This window comes from Schistocerca serialis, chromosome 3, assembly GCF_023864345.2.
Source record: "Schistocerca serialis cubense isolate TAMUIC-IGC-003099 chromosome 3, iqSchSeri2.2, whole genome shotgun sequence".
NCBI classification, from domain to species: Eukaryota; Metazoa; Arthropoda; class Insecta; order Orthoptera; family Acrididae; genus Schistocerca; species Schistocerca serialis.
In genome coordinates this window covers 684,921,444-684,944,322 of record NC_064640.1, presented here as the reverse complement: position 1 = coordinate 684,944,322, position 22,879 = coordinate 684,921,444, and the positions used below count along the sequence as shown (strand labels likewise).

At 39.6% G+C, this 22,879-nt stretch overlaps 1 protein-coding gene across 1 annotated transcript in view; it reads left to right on the top strand.

The window, feature by feature from the left end:
* Nucleotides 1-18,971, top strand: part of LOC126471086 (tachykinin-like peptides receptor 86C) — a 193,864-nt gene extending 174,893 nt beyond the window's left edge. The window contains exons 6-7 of the mRNA XM_050099161.1: nucleotides 16,854-16,999; nucleotides 18,958-18,971. Of these exons, the coding sequence (XP_049955118.1) occupies nucleotides 16,854-16,999; nucleotides 18,958-18,971 (160 nt within the window). The remainder of the gene's footprint in view (nucleotides 1-16,853; nucleotides 17,000-18,957) is intronic.
* The last annotated feature ends 3,908 nt before the right edge of the window (nucleotides 18,972-22,879 follow it).

Genomic DNA, 22,879 nt, shown 5'->3' with positions numbered 1-22,879 from the left:
TTTCCAATGAATCTATAGCAATTTTTGCTGTTAGCGTAGCTCTTCTAAAAAAGGAATGGCTTCAACAGCGGTTCATTTTTCGAACTCCTATTAGCAGTTTCGGAATACATAAAACATTGAGAACTAGCGATTTATTAGTATTGAACATGAAACAAATCACTATGTGTGTGGATGTTCGTGCTGTTTTACCGAACTGTGGCGTGATGTTGATGTGCTACAATTTGACGAAGCGAATGGTCTCTACTAACAAACACGGTGGATTAATTATACCACTTAGACACACATCTGGTTTGAGCGACACAGAAATTGGATGGAAAAAAACTTGGCATCCAAGGATGATGTCCCATTTACCTACGGTAACACTTCTGATCTTGTTTCTGTCAGAGCCTTGAATCAAAGGTTTATAGCACTAATGGCTACTATTAAATAAGTAATCCATCGATAATGTTACTCCTGTGAAAGGATTTTTATTTAGTGACCGTGACTGTATGTAAAGGAAAGGTATCGGATGGTTTTTCGTCTCTGGAAAGATTGCTATTGAGAAGAAACAGTAGCAAAACCAACAGAAATCGAACTGACGTTTTATTAGTAATAAAGTTAGATGGGTAGATCACATAACTAATCAGGAGATATTGAATAGAATTAGGGAGAACAGAAATTTGTGGCACACCTTGACTAGAAGAAGGGATCGGTTGGTAGGACATGTTCTGAGGCATCAAGGGATCACCAATTTGGTAGTGGAGGGCCACGTGGAGGGTAGAAGTCGTAGAGGGAGACCAAGAGATGAATACACTAAGCAGATTCAGAAGGATGTAGGTTGCAGTAGGTGCTGGGAGATGAAGAAGCTTGTACAGGATAGAGTATCATGGAGAGCTGCCTCAAACCAGTCTCTGGACTGAAGACCACAACAACAACAACAACAACAAAGTAAATAATAATTATGCAGAAGGCAAAAGTCGCCAACCTAATTAGGCAAAATTGTGCTAAGTACTAGCATGGTTTATAAAGAACATTAATTACTGGAAATGACTTTTTACTTCATACCGAAATTCTGTTTTGATGTTAGCAAGCAATATACCAGTGGTTTGACATGAACTACCAATACGCTTAGGCAACAACTGGCTCTCATTAACACTTACTATCTGTACATTACTGTAGGAAGCTAATGATCGTTGCAGGTGAATGATTACTAATGGTGGAGCACTAACAACTTGAACAAGGTGTTCTTTTGTCAGTTTAATTATTGGAAATTGCTACCACTGAAATAGCTTTCAAGTAATGTTATCATTTGTACTGATTATTTTTGTATTCTCAACAAGCATTGACTTCCTTATACTATTTAACTCAGAAGGAACATGTGTTGGGTGAATCTGTTGTGGTTGGAACATTAGTAGCAATTTACTTAGTGTAATACACACAAGTTATATGAATGATAGTTGTACTTCTTGAGTTCTGTTATTGTAGTATGAAGTTTAATTATGGCTCAACTATCAGCTTAGAGACCAAGAAACTACTTTATCATTACACTCGGATCTAGGCTGAATATTTTAGTCATAACATAATGATAACTATATAATTCATGAAACAATAGACCTTGTTATTTCAGTAAGATAAATGTTTAAAATGAATACCTTAAATCTTCTCTTAATAACTGTACTTTGATGAAACTCTAACTGTCCTTTTATGAAAATTACATTAAGTATTTCAAAATTTATGCTCACTAAGGAACTATGTAATTTAGAACTTCACAAGGTTTATTAACATTTGTTAAGGAAGGTAATTGCTTTTCGGTTCAGTAAATTAGGTTTCTTGGAATTATCGTAGCACTTGGCATCGGACCCTGTCTACGTAAACGACTAAGAATGAAATACGGTGGCTCAACAAAAGGTTTACAGAACACACCACATAGCTGATCCATGCAGTTATACAGTACTCAGCTAATAATTTGAGATAAATGTGATGGCAGTGACGATCTCCTGTGATATTAAAAAAAAAAAGTGTCAAAAGTATCCATGGCTCTTTCTGTGTAACAGACTCTAAAAATTCTTTTCTTAGCACCTGATTTTGATAATACAGAGCTAACCGAAGTATACCATGAATAATAAGCCAAAATACTTCCACATCCCAGTCTACGTTATATATTTTGCAGTTTTTCTCGCCTCTTTCACTTCACAAGATGCGCACACTTTGCCTGCCGTCCACTGACTGACTCATGCCACACAGGAGTCTTGAAGTTCGACCGCCATATCCCCGTTTTCAATTCCCGCCTAGCTAATTGCGTAGCGGAGAATCTCCGCTCCAAGTTTTACATCATTACAAACCCCCAAATTTCCCTCTGCATGAGCCGGAGGGTGTGGCCGAGCGGTTCTAGGCGCTTCAGTCTGGAACCGCGCGACCGCTACGGTCGCAGGTTCGAATCCTGCCTTGGGCATGGATGTGTGTACTGTCCTTAGGTTAGTTAGGTTTAAATAGTTCTACGTTCTAGGGGACTGATGACATCAGATGTTAAGTCCCATAGTGCTCAGATCCATTTGAACCATTTCCCTCTGCATGAACCAGTATTACAAGTGAAGTTTTAACATTTTCATTCTTTTACGGTATATTAGCTTTGAAATTATATTTGTGGATTAATTAAAGTTACATAAATGGTCATAAATAATGAATAAAACATTCACACAGACCTTACATCAAAGAGTTTGGTGAACAAAAAGTCACGTTAAGAAAAACAGAAAAGGAGGTTAGAGAACACAATTATTGGTTGTATCGATAATAGTGTTTCAGGTTCTCATACTTGCCAGATTAGCCGAGAGCGCTAATGCGCTGCATCCTGGACTCAAGTAAGCGCGCCGGCCCACTGATCAAATCAACGCGGTGGATTAACAACTTGGGCCAGTGTGCCGACCAGTCTGCATGTGGTTTTTAGGCGGTTTTCCACATTCCACTAGGTGAATACCGGGCTGGTCCCCACATTCCACCTCAGTTACAGCACTTGCAGACAGTTTTAACATGTTCGCACTATTTCATGGTTTACACTATACGCAGACAGCTGCGGTACGCTGATTCTGTCCTGGGGGGTATGGGTGGTGGCAGGAAGGGCATCCAGCAACCCCTTTAAATTAACCATGCCAAATCCGTCGTAACACCGCCGACCCTGCGAAAACTTCGGTACAAAGGCGCAAGCGAAAGCAATTGGACTTGTAAAACAGAGAACTGAGGTATAAAGATTGTCGAATAATAACTTCGCGTCATAAGCCTAATTTCAAGGTACACACTTATCCATCAAAATTATATATGCAACAGCAATAAAATAAAATACGCGTTTAAAGACGCTGGTGCAACGACAAACTGATGAAATTCTTCAGATGTCACTAAACATGCTGCAAAAAAGTGATGTTTTAAGTCCTCTTCATTTGTGCATAAACTTCGTTTTTAGATTAACTCAACGACAAACATCAAATGACATGAGATCATGCGGGCCAACTGACAACGCATTCACCCCCTATACAGCGACCAATAATGAACCGAGTGAGCACTTTCGTAGCCATAGCTCAGTAGTGTGTCGGACACCCATCGTGCTGGTAAGAAATACAGCCAAGTATTTCAAGTGATATTTGCCTGTTAGAGACAGTAGAACTTCGGTAAGAAATTGTGCATACCTTTTATCAGTTTAAGATTCTTCAATGAAGGAAGGAACAGACACGTAGTTCCAAAACCAGCACCAAACGTTTACGTTCCACTGGATATCATGTTTATATTAGCCAGCGTGGCTTCTCAGTAGTCCAGAATGGAAATTTCTTAAGTTCAGCTTTATCTGATTTGTATAGGTACCTTCATCTGTAAAGGCAGTCCTTAAAAGGAAGAACAAACATCAGAAACGAGTGACGGAATTCCATTCTTCTTTTGCAGTCCGTCTGGTTAACCTGCAGGTGAAGTGATATTTGATTCGAATGGAAGCTTCCTGCGAGCAAAATTCGAAAGACGCTGGGCTGTGGGATTATGGTTCATTGGGAGCTCCAACATCAGGCGGGTTTTGGCGCCCCTCAGGAAAGTAGCGGGAAAGTCCGGAACAAAGATCGGTGTCCACTCTGTAGGTTGCACACAGGTCTAGTCCGAGACGTGGGAGACGGTCTCTTGACAGACTTCGAGCGTACAAGGTGCACCCGATTGCAATTCGTGGCTCCTGTAGGCACGAATGACGCCTGCCGCCTGGGCTCAGAGGCCATCGTTGGCTCGTTGGCTCCTACAGTCGGCATGATGACTTGGTGGAGAAGACTACTTGCGTCTCTCGCGGCGTGGAAACTGAGCTATCGTTTTGTAGCATTGTTCCCAGATTCCATTGCAGTACTGTGGCCCGAAGCGAAGTGGAAGGCTTAAACCAAAGGCCCAGACGATTCTGTGACGATCTTGGATGCCGACATCTATCGCGTGGGGAAATATATGACACCCACAATAGTTGATGAGAGTACTACACGCAGGAAGCGGGAACTAGGGTAACGGAGTACTTGTCGCGTGCACATGTAGGTTTCTTAGGATAGGGAAATCATCCTACACGTCCAATAAGACACGTTATGAGTCAAGAGAGGGCAGCATTCGTCATAGCAGATCGTAGAGAGAAACTGTTTTACATAGTGTAACTTAACTGTAGGGACGTCTATGGAAAAGTCCCGGATCCACTCTCGCTTATAAACAGTTAAGTAGCCCACATAGACTAAGGATAGAATGCTGGCTGAAACAAGATGTCAACAGTGATGAAATTCTAAAATTAGTACAGATTGAGAATAGGAAATAATTTTGGTGAAGATAAGTGTTAAAGGTGAACCAAACATGGTTATCGGACTCTCTTAAGACCCTCTGCCTCAGCAGTAGTAGTGGAAGAACATCTAAACGCAAACTTGGAAAATATTTCCCCGCGTGATACCAATGGATATACTATCCATTACAGAGCTGTAAAAGGAGGGTTACTAAACACATCCTTCCGAAATTCCTTCACCAAGTAAGACGAAGTAAATATTCTGGAATTGGAATCAAGAACAGCTGCCAACACGAGTAACTTAGAAGTTAACATCCTCGGAGTAGTGAAGCATCTTAAATCACTTAATAAAAGCAAGTCTTCCGGTCCAGATTTTATACCAATTAGGTTCCTTTCAGAGTATACTGATGCAATAGCTCCATACTTCACAACCATATACAACCGCTCGCTCGACGTAAGATTCGTACCTAAAAACTGGAAAGTTGCACAGGTCTCACCAAATTCAAGAAAGGCAATAGCAGAAATCCACTAAATTACAAGTCCATGTCATTAACGTCGATATGCAGCAAGATTTTGGAACATAAATTGTGTTCGAATGTTATGAATTACCTCTATTGACATTAGTCAAAACGGATTTAGAAGACATCTTTCTTGTAAAACACAACTAGCTCTCTACTCACACGAAGTTTGAGTGCTATCGCCAAAGGATTTCAAACTGATTCCTTGTTTCTAGATTTCCAGAAGGCTTGTGACACCGTACTTCACAAGCGGTTTATAAACAAATTGCGCACTTGTGGAATATCGTCTCAGTTAAGGTACTGGTTTCGTGATTTCCTGTCCGAGTGGTCACAGTTCGTTAATATCGACAGAAAATCATCGAATAAAACAGACTTGATTTTTGGCATTCCGAAAGATATTGATACAGGCCCTCTGCTGTTCCCTATCTATATAAATGGTTAGGAGACAATCTGAGCAATTGTCTTAGGTTGGCTGCAGATACTGCTGTCAGTTATCGTCTAGTGAAGTCATCAGATGATCAGAACTAATTCAAACCTATTTAGATATCTGTAGGGAGTGAAAATTGGCAACTGACTCTAAATAATAAAAACTGTGAAGTCATCCACAAGAGGGCTAAAAGAAATCCGTAAAACTTGGGTTACACGACAAATCAATCGAATCTAAAGCCCGTAAATTGGACTAAAGACTTAGGAACAATACTTACAAACAACTTAAATTGGAATGAACACAAATAAAATGTTGCAGGGAAGGTGAACCAAAGACAGCGTTTTATTGGCAGATCACTTTAGAACATCTACTAAAGAGACTGCTTACACGATGCTTGTCCGTTCCACTTTGGAGTATTGTTCCGCAGTGTGAGATCCTTATGAGATAAGATTGACAGTGCACATCGAGAAAGTTCAAATAAGGGCAGCAGGTTTTGTACGAGAACTATCGATAAATAGGGAAGAGAGTGTTACAGACATGTTGCAGGATTTGGCGTGGAAATCATTAAAACAAAGGCGGTTTACTTTGCGAAGGGGTCTTCTCATGAAATTTCAACCACCAACTTCATCCTCAGAATGGGAAAATATTTTGCTGTCGCCAATCTATATAGGGAAAAACTATCATCATATTTAAATAATGGAAATTAGAGAATGCACGGAAAGACATAGGTGTTCGTTTTTTCCGTGCCCTGTTCGAGAGTAGAATAATAGAGAATTAGTGTGAAGGTGGTTCGATGAAAATTTTTCCAGGGGCTTAAGTGAGATCTGCATAGTAACAATGTAGATATAAGTTCTAGTTATAGGTGAATATTTTAACTTACTCGAGTGATTAGGATGGGTAGCAGGGAAATTGTACTAGGTTTTTTTCTCCGGAAATTACCTACAGCAGTTAATCAGAAAACCGACTTGTGAAGTCAACATCTGAGATCTGCTGGTGACAAACAGTCATTTAACTTTTCGACAGGGAATCAGGAATCATAAGGCTGTTACATCACCACAAAAATTAGGTTTAAATAGAATTACAAACAGAATTAGGAAGATATTTCTGTTCGGCAAGAGCGAAAAGAGATAGATTTCAGATTATCTGACAGGTCAACTCCAATATTGCATCTCCAGCACTAATAATGTTGAGAATCAATAGACAACTTTCAAGAGCATCGTACAATATGCTTTACACACCCATGTGCTGAGCAAAACTGTGAGGGATGGAAAAGACCCACCCTGAATCGACAACCGGGTTAAAAAGCTGCTATATCTACATCTACGTGATTATTCTGCTATACACAATAAAGTGCTTGTCAGAGGGTTTAATGAACCACCTTGAGGCTGTCTCTCTACCGTTCCACTCCTGAACGGCACGCGGGAAAAACGAGCACTTAATTTTTTCTGTGCGAGCCCTGATTTCTCTTATTTTATCGTGATGACCATTTCTCCCTATGTAGGTGGGTGCCAACAGAATGTTTTCGCAATCGGAGGAGAAAACTGCTGATTGAAATTTCATGAGGGGATTCCGTCCCAACGAAAAACGCCTTTGTTTTAGTGATTGCCACTTCAATTCACGTATCATGTCTGTGACACTATCTCCCCTATTTCGCGACAATACAAAACAAGCTACGAAACCAAAGAAGGCTTCAGTGGAAATTTAAACGCCGCCAAGAAGTCACAGAGGGAACAAAAGGAACTTAATAAAGCCCTAACTGACGTCGGAGAACGTTCAGCGAATTCAAAAGTAAAATTCTATCAACAGACTATACAGGAAATCCTAAGAGGTTTTGGTTTTGTTAAATCAGTAAATGGATAGAAGACATCATTCCAGACACTTCAGACAAAGGATGACAGACAAAAGGAAGAACTACTAACAGTCTTTTTATAAAACTGTTTCACACAGGAAGGTGGCAATGTAGTTCCTCCTTTAAATCGTCGCACGAACGAAAAAATGATAGACATCGAAATAAGTGACAATGGATTAGAAATGCAACTCAAATCTGCCTACAGAGGGAAGGCCACTTAAATTGACGGGATGCCATTTCGATTCTACGATTCTACTCAGAGTAAGAACTTTCCCCTCTTCTAGCATCAGTGTGACATGGGTCTATAGAGGAGCGAAGTGTTTGTAATGATCGAAAAAAGTACAGGTCACTCCCATTTTTAAGAAGGGTCTTAGATCAGACGCGCGAACTATATACCCATATCTCTGATGTCGGTCTGTCGTAGAATTTTTGAACATTTTCTATACTCGTCTATTACAATATTTCATTTCTTTACACCGAAACTCTGTTCTGTAAAAATCATGATGGGTTTTGAAAACAATGATCGTGTCAAACCCAGCCCACTCTGCTCGTCAACGAGACGCAGGAAGCAGTAAATATAAGCACCGAGTTTGATGACGTGTCTCTTGGCATTCGGAAGGCATTCGGTACAGTTCCGCACTGCTGCCCAATGAACAAAACACAAGCGTACTGAATATCAGACCGACTGTGCGATTGGACTGTAGAGTTTCTAGCAAACAAATCACGGCATGTCATTCTGAACGGAGAGAAGTCCTCATACGTAAAACCAACTTCGGGCATGCCTTAAAGGAGTGTTACAGCATTATTACATTCACAAATACATAAATGACCTAGCAGATAGCGCCGGATGTTCTATGAGATTTTTTGCGGTTGATACTGTTGTATACAGAGAAGTCGCAATGTTAGAAAATAGTAACAAAATACAGGGAAAATTGCAAAGGATCGCGATTGGCGCAGGGAGTGGAAATTGACCCTCAATATAAACAAATGTAAGACTTTTAAAATACATAAAGAGAAATACCCTTTATAGAATGACTATACGATTGCAAAACAATTATTGGAAACATTTACTTCCGTAAAATATCTAGGAACAATTTGAAGTGGAACGACCTCATAAAATAATCGCACGTAAGGCGGATGCCTGACAGATTCATTGTATTAATGCAAGAAAATGCAGCCCATCAAAAAAGGAAGTAGCTTGTAGCAAACTCGTTCGACCAGTACTTGAACATTGCTTGTCAATCCGGGATCCGTACCAGATAGGATTGATCGAGGAAATGGAAAAGATCCATAAAAGATCAACACGTATGGTCACAGGTTCATTGAATAGCGTGAAAGCATCATGGGAATTCTCAGCCAACTGCAGTGACACACGCCGCAAGAGAGGCGTTCTGCGTCACGGTACGACCTGCTGTAAAAAATTCCGAAAGCGTACCAAGACATTGCTTTGTGTTACGTGTATCTTGCGAAAAGAATATCAAGATAAAATAAGACATATTCGAGCCCCCACGGAAGGGTGCCAGCAATCGTTCTTCCAGCGGACCACACCACGTGAATAGGAAAATCGGAAATGACACTGGTACACAAAGTACACTCTACCACACACCTTAAGGTGGCTTGTGAGGTATAGTTATGGATGTAGAGGTAGATGAAGAAAAACTCAGTACTTCTCTGGAGCTAACATGTGGATTTTGAGCAATAGCTGACCGAACGTATCTCGTTCGCTCTGCTCGTTGCAAAATGGCTCTGAGCACTATGCGACTTAACTTCTGAGGTCATCAGTCGCCTAGAACTTAGAACTAATTAAACCCAACTAACCTAAGGACATCACACAAATCCATGCCCGAGGCAGGATTCGAACCTGCGACCGTAGCGGTCGCTCGGCTCCAGACTGTAGCGCCCAGAACCGCACGGCCACTCCGGCCGGGTGCTCGTTGCAGGTTTATCTTCTGCGTAGTATTACACTGCCTTCTAATAACTATTTTTTGCATATTCGGTAAATTGTCTTTCTTGTTGGACACCGTCTGTCGGGACACATTTGTGCGTACGAGTCATTTATTTTCATCTTCTTCCTTCTGAATTTTCCGTAAAGAAGTAGAGTATCAAATTTCTCTTATTTCGTGAATGTAGTTCTTTATTTTTCAAAATAACCCGAACTCCCGCAATTTTAAAGACAGAATTAAAGCTACCTTTCCAAACCACCACTTTTATACCGTTACTACTGTGATGAAACAAATCTTTTGCTTCTTCTCGGATGTGGTGTATTCCCTTACTTGGCAATGAAATCGCGAATCTCAGGGTAAGAGTGGAATCAATTTTATATTCAAAAGAAATAAAGCTTGAATTTTTAATTTTGTAATTCTCTGAAATTAGTAATCGGATTTTGAATAGTGAACTGCTGTTGAATTCTTCTTTTCTAGAACTTCGTTACTAACAGCAGAAACTTTAATATTTCCATTTGAAAAAGCGAAGTAGATGCCGATGTATCTGTAATTAGTATAGTTATGGAAAGAGACTACACGTTACTAAGGGAGAACAGTTTCACACTTCATTTACGTGAAAGCAGCATTACGATAGCTTAAACGGCTCCGGAAATATTTGAGGCGAACTGATTAGCTGAGTAACTCTATATTGTGTTAGATGACCACGTTTGATCCACCTTTAACATTTATCTTCACACAAAGTAGTTCTCATTCTGAATCTGCACTAATCTCACTTGATATTTATCGTATTTTTGTTGCTATAAATGCACCTCCACCACCAGCGCTCTACCTGTCTTTGCGATATACATTTCAATAGGAGTTAGAGCTCCATTGCTTTTGACATCTGGTTTCAGCCAGATTTCTGTCCCTAGTGCTATGTAAGCATAGTTACCCTATATAAACGAGACTAGTTACTGGACGTTTTCATAGATGCTCTTGCAGTTAATTGACACTGAGTTAACATTTTATTTCTCCTCCCTGCCATGTCGAATGCTTCCCTGTCTGGGCTCAGAACAGGTCTCATTTGGCCTGTATTGTAAAAAAAACCACATGAGATCGTCACACGTACTCCGCTACGATGGTAACCGCTTCCTGCGTTTAGTGCACGCCGGACCTGTGAAGGTGAGTCCATTTCTTTACCCAACAGCGGAGGTGGAGAAATTTGATATTTATAGTTCAAAGAGGTCATTGTTTATTAGTTTTCACATGCCAGCACCCATCGGCTACAATTTGAAGTTTTATGTAATTCAGCTATAATTAGAATAAGCAAGATTCTTAGATTTATGTAATTTGGTTATTAGTCCGACAGTGGTAGTTTCCATCAACAACGTACCATTACCGAATTTGTTTTTGTAGGCTCATGCCCAGTAGTGCTGCGTCAGCGGGTTCTCTTGTTTGACTGGTTGCGAATGGTCACCTGAGTGCCATCAAATCGACTGCAGTTGCTATTAAAAGAAATCATAGATTTTAATGCCGTTGCACGGGCAGATAGGATAGAAGTATTCCACCCATGCCGAGTCCCGGATACGCCTTGCAGATTTGAATTAAGATGTATCCCACTAACCACTATTCCTAGTCAGGTGCCATTCATCCTATTGGCGCGTAACACATGTCAAGACTGAAGTTTCTTATACAGAGGATTGTACCAACCTCGTGATTAGGGCTGTTAAGCCAAGATCCCCATTTCCTGCACATGCAGTGTTACATAGCAGCTACACACGATGGTCGCTGAGCCTACAAGTCCAGACGACTGGATCCTCTCACTACTCCCCAAATTAGGAGTCTCTCTTTCGCCAAAATCGTACAAGTCAACGGAGACCGAGTTGCTTGAGTTCTTCGCCATTTGGCAGCACGTGTGGCCTATCGGTTTCCGTGGACGCGGGCCCTTTACCTCCCTTCAATCAAGAAATCTCAAGTGTGGAAAGTCTGGGTTGAGATGTTAGAGATTATTTCATGTAAAACTTCTCTCTTGTTAAGTTATACACTACATTAATATTTAGTTAAACGAAATGTGTCTAATACGGCCACCACAATAGAGTGTTTCATTTGTCAAAGTAAAAAAGTGTCTATAGTAATACCTTACACGCAGAACTGTCTGTTTGTCTGTCTGAACACATACCGTCTTTTTGATTGGAACAAAGTACGGCACAGTCGCATTATTCAGTACAGCAACAGACAAATCTTCCTCCCATTGTTGCATAGACACAACAGGGCAGTAACTGATTTCAAGGAGACATTAAAATGTGTTATAGTTTGTCCGCTTTTGTGACTTTACGTGTTTCCCTGTACTACAACGCATCCGGTCACCCAGCAGAATGATACACCACTCTTTCTTCATTTGGAGCAGGCAAACGATTTCTAAATATTCTTCACGATTATGTACGCCACGTACATTTATTGAATTGCTTGGACGGTAATGAGGGAACCGAAGCAGATGGGAGACTTCTTACATCGATCATGAGTCATTCGCTCCATAAGCTTCAAGACTCCACACAAGTTGGTGCCATACATAGTTAATTGGTCTGTCGGACGATTCTTTGAAAACACTGTTATGAACGGCGACAGACTTGTCAAGGAGCGCATGCTACCTGTGCCGTAAATAATATCCTAAAAAGACCTTGCATCGAAAGTGATATAAAACGGCGATATTTATCTCAGTGTTTTCAGTATTATATCAAGGATGAAAGTTCTGGGCGTCTAACTTCACCAACTTTGCCGTAATTCATTAACATTTATCACACACGTTTCCAAATACCTATTTGCGCGGGTCTGGAACGGCCTCGCTGTTCGCAGCATTAAATTCAGTTCCATGAGTCCCGTACGCGTGTCAACAATGGTGTAGAATGCAGGTGCATCAAGAATGAGAAACTTTTCGAATACTTATCTCCCACTGGGAAACGATATTTTACTTGTCTGCCAACTGCATGGTACACTATAAAGAGTTTGAACTATTATTGTTTAAGATCGTTGCCGATGAACTGCAGTCAGCGGGGCAGCATGAACCAGGCGTGTGCTGCAAAGGCCCACACGCAGGTTCTTTCGCTGATCGGTCCTTGAGGAGGCACTGTTGGTAGTCAGTTGGTTCATCTAGGCTGTCAGGTGCTTGACAGTTAAACGTCTATTCGCCCGTACACATCCTAGCAGCCGTCGTTCACCCATGCTATCTATGGCCTGCGGTTGCCATTTTGCCATTTACGGTACACTTCAATCACGGCGGCACACGAACAGTTTACAAACACAGCCGTTTCAGACATGCTTCTATCCTCGGCCCGGAAGCTAATGATCATTCCCTTTTGCACGTCAGATAAATCGCACCGTTTCCTCATTACGACAACAAGTGCACTTGTTTCCGCGGCCCCCGACATGTCTTACATCCCCTCCACTATCAGTGCTGCTACCTGCCGTCTGGTGTCCGGAGACTTTTGATCGGATAGTGCATCTGGTACTAACAAAAGTGTAGTAAACTGATCTGATAAATTTTGATGAAGCTTGTTACAGGATGTTGTGGCAGTTTAAGCTCACAAAAAGATGTGCACATTTGTAAGCTAACAGAATCAAATGATTAGTAATGCGAGCAGTCTCCCTTAGTGGCGAAGTAATATCCGCATTAACTTGAAGAGTATGCCGGCACCTATTATTTTTCCTCGTTTATGGCTCAAATGGCTCTGAGCACTATGCGACTTAACTTCTGAGGTCATCAGTCGCCTAGAACTTAGAACTAATTAAACCTAACTAACCTAAGGACATCACACACATCCATGCCCGAGGCAGGATTCGAACCTGCGACCGTAGCGGTCACGCGGTTCCAGACTGAAGCGCCTTTAACCGCACGGCCACACCGGCCTACCCTCGTTTATGTATCCTGACACGTCACAGTACCACATCGCCAGTCATGTCCATCATTCCATTCAACATAGAAACTTCTGATAGCAACATGACGCAGAAATTCAAGTTTTCGAACGTGGATTCATGAAAATAGGAATCACTCAAGTCCTTTTGTTGTCGTAACCAACCCGAGAAAGTCGTTTGTGGAGTTTTGACTCCAATCAATGCATATCTCCATCACCATAACTCGTTTTCTGTAGGGCGGTCAATAATTCACGCCAACTGTCAGACAATAGTTTGTGTCAGTACTATAATCTTAATCGACTTAGTGCGAGCTACATTTTTGCATAAACCAGACAGCATTACGAACCTCCCTTTCCCGTTACGGCGTGCCAGAGCTAACTGGACGGCCCACTTCTTGTTAATCGAGAATAACAACTTATTTATCTGTCTCTCTGTTCCTCCATCGGTCATCGTTCAACAATCAACACACACTCATCAAAATGACCTGCAAGAAACAATTACACTTATGGCATAACACAAACAATTTACAATGTGAAATCACTCAGTAATGCACACATAATCAGAAACTTCTGATATATATGGCAGCTACCCAAGCCGACACTGTCAATTGACATTTACATTTCTATAGTTGTCACCAGGGCCGTATTTAGCAGCTATGGACCCGTAGCCTCAGTCTGTCGTACAGGCCTTATCATGGGATACTTTGTGATAAATAACCCACAAAATAAGAGTTTTAAACTGGTTTTCGACTGTAGTCCACAATGGAGAATCTCAGGTTTCTTAATTAGTAGTATAAAATTTTGCTATACGGTTTATGATTAAATGAGCTGAGAATAATAAAAAGAATGAAAAGAATTTATATCATTAAGGTACTGAACACAATTTATTAAACGCTATGAGCAACTGTATATTTTTAAGATGCAAAGATATTAAAAAGATTAACTGTCAGTGGGCACTGATTTGCGTTAATGGGGAAAGCTGAAATTTGTACTGGACCAGCATTCAAATCCGGGTCGCCTACTTACCAGGCAAATGCGCTGACCACTGGACCATCCGGACGCATTGGTCTACAGTCCTATGCGGACTACTCTAGCACGGCTCCCCTCAGCCACAAATTCTCGACTTATATTCACACACTACAGATATAGTGCCCCATGCCCATTATCATCATTACTAGCGGTACTTCGTCCATTCCCATAAGTGTTCGAGCTTAGTATGCATCTGCACTGAAGACATCATTGGCTGTCCTTGCCTTAATTAAATACATGTGACGCTTCGTCTCTCGGAAAATCTCCCGACCAGCACGGGATTTGGAAATGACAGGATCTTGAAACTCATTTTACATCCAAACTCTATATTCCCGGACATGGTGTCCCCAACAAAACTTCATTTACTTAGTCCCCTCTACAACTCCTAGATTCCTGCAATAGTAGTTGTGAACATCATGTATATTGCAACTATAAGAAAATACGTTTTTTTTAAATACAATATAATAAACGAAATATATCTGCCAAAGAGAATTTTACCTGTATTTAGTACATATACAATAAGTTCCCAAGTAATATGTCTTACAATTAAAGTTTTAAATAATTTTATTTGCAAATTGGTTTACGTTAGCACTTCATATTCTGAAGCTATAAGTTATATTTTTCCTATTATATCTCTAGATCTCACCTGTTTTTATGTTTAATCCCTTTATGTTTAATGGCTCTAAGCATTATGGGACTTAACATCTGAGGTCATCAGTCCCTTAGACTTACAACTACTTAAACCTAAATAACCTGAGGACACCACACACATCCATGTCCGAGGCAGGATTCGAACCTGCGACCGTAGCAGCAGTGCGATTCCGGACTGAAGCGCCTAGAACCGCTCGGCAACAACGGCCGGCAATCCCTTTATACATATGCCTAGCTGATAATGGTCTAAAAACGAGGTTGTACAACGCATAAAGAAAAAGTGACGGCTTCAGGCGGCACTAAATCATTTAATCAATTTAAACTAAACCAGAATGTTTAGTTTGTCTTTTAACAAGGAGATTGGAAGTTTGATTTTGATGAAATTAAAAGCTGAGAGTGGGCTTTTGTTCTTTTGGTTTGTGATAGTGAGCGACAGGTACATTTTTATAGAGATCTCGATAATAAGAAAACTCTTCTGAGTTATGTTGGCTCCTAGTTTCCATTAAGTAAGGCTTGTAGGACATGGAATTCACTTCACACCGGCTACGCTCCTCTGGTTATTGTTTTCAAAACCTTCTTAAGCGCCAAGCGTTTGACTGGGAACACGCTGGTAGGGGTCGTGGAATTTGAGAGGTGAATGCTAATTTCAATCACTTCAAGTACCTACTGAAACGTTCAGCGGAAAAGTCCATAAAAAATATTGCGTCTATGACATACCTTTATGAAGAAATCCCGCGGCTGAGTATTAAATGTAAGCTACATTTTTATTTTTAAATTAAAATTTTTATGGTACGGTCCCCTTTGTTGCGCGGCCAAAACTGAAGCTGAGATACACTGCGCCTAAAAGCGGCCATGTCTGTCACTGATATGAAATCGTATTCCAGAAATGTTGCTATCTACATCTACATCCACACTCCGCAATCCACCTGCGGTGTGTGGCGGAGGGTACTTTGAGTACCTCTATCGATTCTCCCTTCTATTCCAGTCTAGTAATGTTCGTGGAAAGAAAGATTGTCGGTATGCCTCTGTGTGGGCTCTAATCTCTCTGATTTTATCCTCATGGCCTCTTCGCGAGATATACGTAGGAGGGAGCAATATACTGCTTGACTCCTCGGTGAAGGTATGTTCTCGAAACTTCAACAAAAGCCCGTACCGAGCTTCCGAGCGTCTCTCTTGCAGAGTCTTCCACTGTAGTTTATCTGTCATCTCCGTAACGCTTTCGCGATTACTAAATGATCCTCTAACGAAGCGCGCTGCTCTCCGTTGGATCTTCTCTATCTCTTCTATCAACCATATCTGGTACGGATCCCACATTGGTGAGCAATATTCAAGCAGTGGGCGAACAAGTGTACTGTAACCTACTTCCTTTGTTCTCGGATTGCATTTCCGTAGGATTCTTCCAATAAATCTCAGTCCCATCTGCTTCACCGACGATGAACTTTATATGATCATTCCATTTCAAATCACTCCTAATGCCTACTCCCAGATAATTTATGGAATGAAATGCTTCCAGTTGCTGACCTGCTATATTGCATCTAAATGATAAAGGATCTTTCTTTCTATGTATTCGCAGCACATTACACTTGTCTATATTGAGATTCAGTTGCCATTCCCTGCACCATGCGTCAATTCGTGAAGTAATTCCTTCACAATAAAATTATTTCTTTGTCTCAGTGGTACATTCTAAAAATCAGTCAGCCAGTCACAAGTTTACAAATAACTCAAAGGTGTTAAACAAAGTTCTCGAAACACAGCCTAAAAGTAAGAACTTTCAAAATGATATGGCGTTGTGATTGCAGGTTCCGGCTGTACTTCCAGCGGGTGCTGTGTAGTTTGTGCTGCTGCCTGTCGAAGCGGAAGCAGCGGGACGCGGGTATGGGCATGGCTTACTTCCGCAACCAGCCGAACAACAGATCCCAGGGCGGGAGGACGCAGCTCAGGACAAGTGAGTACTTCACACAGCAACAACAATTTTCATGGTGTGTCACATAAGAATCTTAAGTCAACAACACACGCAATCACATAACAGTTTCTTACACAATGATTCAGTATGTCAAATAATGCAATTCATTGTCCACAAGTTATAAGGCTAAGCTTTCATCAATCTGGTGGTTGTTTTGAACACAACAATGCATTACTAAGCCCGGTCATATTGGTGGTGTTATAACCGTGCCTTATTCCGACTTTTGCAACTGACGTACGCAGACAGTTCTAGGTAGACTTTCCGGTTAGCGTAAACTCCGAACCACCGGACAACTTGGCATTTTTTTCCATTAACGAACATTTCCATGAGTGAAAGAAGTGGCATCTGATAACAACTGAACTGCATACCGTCGCATCCATATGCTAGCACTAAACTACTGATTAACCTATCCAACTCCACACGTCATAACAATATAGAAATGGAAAATGTCACAGCAAACCACTGTCTCAATTTAGAGTAATGTGAGTCACCAGAATTAATTTTCATTCTGCAGTGGAATGTACGCCAATTTGTAGCTTCCAGATGGATTACAACTGAGTGCCGAACTGAAGATATAAGCAATGAGAGGATCATAAATGACACTTTAGTTCAAAGAATATTATTTTACTGAACTCACCGCGATTTATGGAAGTTTGCTGGATATTACGAAAGGCGGGAGATGATTCTCAACGGAGTGTTTAATCACCATGGACGTCAATGCATGCTCCGCAACGTGCTCCCATGCTAGACACGATGTTGGTAATGAGTTCTCATGGCATGGCCCCATTCCTCCACCATTGCTGTCGACAACTCCTGGAGGGACGTTGGTGAATGTGGACGTGATGGACTATGTCTCCATAACGCATCCTTACATGCTCTATGTGATTAAGTCGGCGGAACGATCAGGCCACTCCATTCGCCGAATATTCAATCTTTCCAAGAACTCCTGTGTGTGTGTGTGTGTGTGTTGTTAATGATATTAGCCGACTAGGACAAATGTGTAAAATGGTTAAAATTTGGAAAAGTACTACTTTAATAATTTTTTTTTGTTTTACTATGCATAATGTGTATGTATACAATGACTGTTTCCTGCAAATATTTTAGTTGTGTTGTTTCAAATGCACTTTGTGTTATGGCCCTCAGTATGACAGCATAATAAAAATATTTACTAATATATGAAAGTAAAAAAAAACTGTTAATCTTTGTTCCCAGTGAGCCACATGGAAAATGATCAAAAACAGACACAAATATATCACATGCGATCTTAAGAAATAAAAAAATATATATATATGTAAATTATTTCAAAGTCAGCTCTCACTGAGTCACAGAATAATCAAGATAATAGAAGGAACATAAATATATTACATAGGTGGACAGTTCAGATGTCCATAGGAAAAATATTGCAGCTGTCTGCTCATTTTGAGCCACATAAAGGAAATGAAAACAAAGAACATAATTGTAAGTATGGACATGATATATAAACACAAACACTAGAGAAGTCACATGTATGAATATAATATGCATTTAAAAAAAAGAAAATATTTAAAAAACTTGTCTCCCATTGAGACACAGTCAAGATAGTACAAGAACATATTAAAACTAAAATTGGACACTCAAATTGGTCACAACATAACACAAACATCAAACTTGGTGAACATCTGATTAGCTGTAGAAAATTGTACACAAATCTTATGCCTAAGAAAAAATAGTAACAAAATGATGGGTCTTGCACAACAATTTTTACATTGTCTTTTATATTTGGTGCAAGTATGTCCCATATTCAACAATACAAACAGAAAGTAATAAATGTTTGTCACCTCTTTGGGTGCATGGTTAAACTTGCCCCTTGCAAGTAAAGAAGAAGATGTCTCCAAATTTAATATTCAATAGTGACAGTAAAAATATAAAAACATTGTCTCAGAGATCTGGAACTTTTCCAGGGTCTGTAGGATGAGTGGTAGTTGCTATTTGACACACCCAGTAAAAATCTTTGCTGATAAAATGCTTTACGGAAAATGGGTAAGTAACTGTATTCAAACAGGGAAATGTGCTTAATCATGTTTATATGGTTTCAATTCAGTGATGTTTCTTAATCCAAATAACCTTCTTGACCTGGGAAAGATAAGTCTATACGCATTAGGATGTGGGCTTTCTTTTATTCCAAATGGACAAATGTCAATGTTTACTTTAACATATGGACAACTTAGCTCAACATCTTTGTCTATTTCAGTATTTTCAAACAATAGATCATTTTCAATTTCTTTAGTTCCTAAGTCTAATGTCTCTTTCCTACATTTAGCCACATCCCTCTCGGTTTGCAAAGCATTGACATTTAAACATAAACCCTTGTTTTCATCTGTTCCTCTTAACACTGTGTTGTCACTTAACAACCTACTGTTTTCACCCCCTTTTTTATAAAGTCCACTACGGATTCTTGTCCACCATGTAGGATACAGGGTTGCACTTACCTTTGCTAATTCTTTCCAAAAGGCATCTTTGCTTATACAGTTTCCATAGTCATTCCACAAAACTTCTAAAAACTTTTCCCCTTTTTCTTGAAAACACACATTTACATTCCATCCCTTTATATTTTCTTTATTATTATTATTATTATTACCATTCTCATAGATTAGTGTTTCATAGTTCCCAACAGGCAATAGCTTGTCCTCAGATACACATTCCCTAGTCTGCATTTCACTTAAATTAACCTCATTATTACCCATGTTTGTCACATCACTTACCTTTACTACATAATCACTTTTCAATTCTACAAATACTTTTATTTCTTCCTCCACACTCTCATCAATAACATCACTTGATTTAGGATCATTATTTAAATGTCCCTCTATTACTTTTTCCTCCTCCTCCACAACAACCCCATCTTCAGTTTCCCCCCGATGTATCTGCATCTCAGCAATTGAGTCTTTGGCTCCATTAAACACTTTGCCATCCCCCTTCTTATCAAATAAACCCCCCAAAATTGATTCTATTTGTGGTGTGTCTGACTTTTTATTAACACCAGTATCTTTTTCAGCCCAACTATGGAACTCTGCAATACCTTCAACTTCTGCACTTTCACTAACTACCTGTGCTTGAACACTGTTTTTATTAACTGTAACACTTTTACTCATAGTACCCCAAAACCTTTTATTAAATTCTAATTCATTCATTCTAACAACATCAGTGTTTTCATGGTATTTACTCTTTACATTGTATCCTCTCCTTTTCCAGTTTCGGTTATATGTTGTCCTATCATAATATTGTCTAGCCCCAAAACTACGGACATCTAGTGGGACTGTCCACCGTTTCCCGGCTGGTTCCCTCGGTCTGTCCGTTTGTAGTTGTCGTTCTGTTCAATAGTTTCAACAAACCCCCGTCTATCTTGTTCTCTTCCCCAATACCTATTTCTATCATTCCTGTTATCTCTCCTCCATCCTCCCTCCTGTGTATTGTTTCTGAAATCATTTTCATATCTCCTATCTCCCCTATTTGGAGCATTATTTACAGAATTTTCAAAGTCTCTCATCCCATAATAAACTCTATTTACATTCCTGTTCCACCCCCCATACTGGTTGTTGCCAGAGCTAAAACTTTGGTTATTTTCTCTTTCCAAGGCCCTGTCTAATCTATCTACAAATTTCAGGAACTCTTCCATTGAATCGTCTGGTCCATGGACCAATTCCCACTGCAGTCTCTCTGGTAACCTTCTTTTTAAAACATCAATTTATGTCATAACATCAAATGAGTTATTCAAATGAGCAAGTTTTTTCAATTGGTCTCTGCAAAATTTTTGCATTCCCCCTATTTTCCCTCTATACACTGGTCCATTTAGAAATTCTGACTTTAATCTGGCTTGTATGGATTGTGACCAAAATTTACAAATAAATTTAGCTTCAAACTCTTCAAAAGTATTCCAAGAATCATTATTCTCATTTGCCCAGGATAGGGCCTCCCCTTCTAGAAACCGTTTTACTAACTTAATTTTTATGTTATCTGACATTCCTACAACAAACATATCCTTACATTGGTGAATAAAGTCAATAGGGTGCAGATTTTCACCAGGAAAGTATTTCACTTGGATGTGCCCATACATTGTATTATGATTGTAAATCGTTTGTTTGGACATCAATGCGTCCTCCAAATGTGTATATTTAGTGTGTATCTTTTCTACTTTTGTATCTACATTAGTGGTATACAGGTTGTATTCTTGTTTAAGGTTTTCTGATGTTTTGTCTATTCTCTGATCTAATCTTTCAACTTCAGTATCTACTCTGTTGTAGATGACAGCAATGCTGTCTGTGTTAGCTTGTATATTTTCATTTAAACTTTCAACTTTAATTTGAAATTCTTTTCTGAAGTGTATCAGCTGTTCGCTAGTGTCCTTACTGAGGGTAGTTTTAATTTCCTCACACTTCTCATTGAGATGAGTAGTTAATAGATCAAAATTCAAACTTAACTTATCCAGTCTATCTGTGTTTTCTTTAAGTTTCAAACTTACTTGTTCACTCGAGTGTTTAAGTTGCGAGCTTATTTGAGTTGCAAACTCTGCTAGCCACTCTGTTAAGTTTAATTGTTCACCATCCCCTGGTTCAATTTTTACATTTCCTACGATCTCATCACTCTCAGGTAGACACATGTTAACTATAATTTTTTTTAATGACAACAACAAAATACCTTGCTTTATGTAGCTACGCTATGATGTCGTGATCGGTGTTCTTGTTGGCTTTCTTCACATCTATACGGTTTTATCTTGATTGATGAATTCCATTGACAATCCAGACGTTAATCTTCCGAGCGGTGTGATGATAGTTTTTCGTAATCGCACATACACACGTTTTTTTGTTTTTCACTTTGACATATCTTCACTGTTGCCACACTACACAAATAAACTTTTTTTTTTTGAAGTGCTAAGCACTTACAAAATTTATCGCTGCACTATTATCATCGATGCACTTAAAGATCCCGGCTGAGCCCCCACTTTTGTAATGGTCGCCTAGTCGTTGATATTGCTAATTGCTGTAATCGCACTATTTCACTCCCGTTTACGGAGCTTGTTAGCACTTGATGTTTGGTTGGCGCCATTAAAATGCGTTGTAGTAATCGCTGCTGCTTGCTGGATCGCTGCTGTGTCTCGATGCTGATGCTGGCTCTAAATCTGGTTGTCTAGGGTTAAAAACATGAGGTCTCGTGTTTTTTATGTGCTTTTGATGATAAAGAACGAGCGAAACCAACAAATATGTAAACTTCAAATATTTATTACTCTGGTGGCCATCTTAATTCCACTGTCCACCAAAGACCATGACACAACACAAAATAGTACTTCCTTTACATGTTCTTTGCATTGTTTATCCACCTCAAACAATAACACACAAACACACTTTACCAAAGTGACATTCCGACTACTTCCTCGACCCTTCTTGCTGCTTGTATTTATAACATTGTCAAAGAACTACTAAAAAGAGATATAGTTTATAAGTCACATGTACATCTGTTATCATAATTTGTGCAGATAAGTTATTAATTTGCATCGAGTGACATAATTTAACATGTTATGAAAATGACAGACAGATTTGTTGACTTGACAGAATAATTCTCTGTTACAAAAAGGCCATTTTTTAGAAGTTTGTCAATTGACTTCTCTAATTTGCATAAATAAGTAAGTAACATGAATTATTAAGAATTACATTGGTTTTCGTCTAAAATAGGATTGATTACGTGAATACTGAGTGAAAACGCTCCTAGTGAACAAATAGGTTTCACTGGGTGATTTTTATTTAAGGAGATCCAAAATACCTAAGTTGGCTACTATTTTTCGTACTTCATATTAATTATTTAAGATAAACTTAGTGTTTTTACATGATG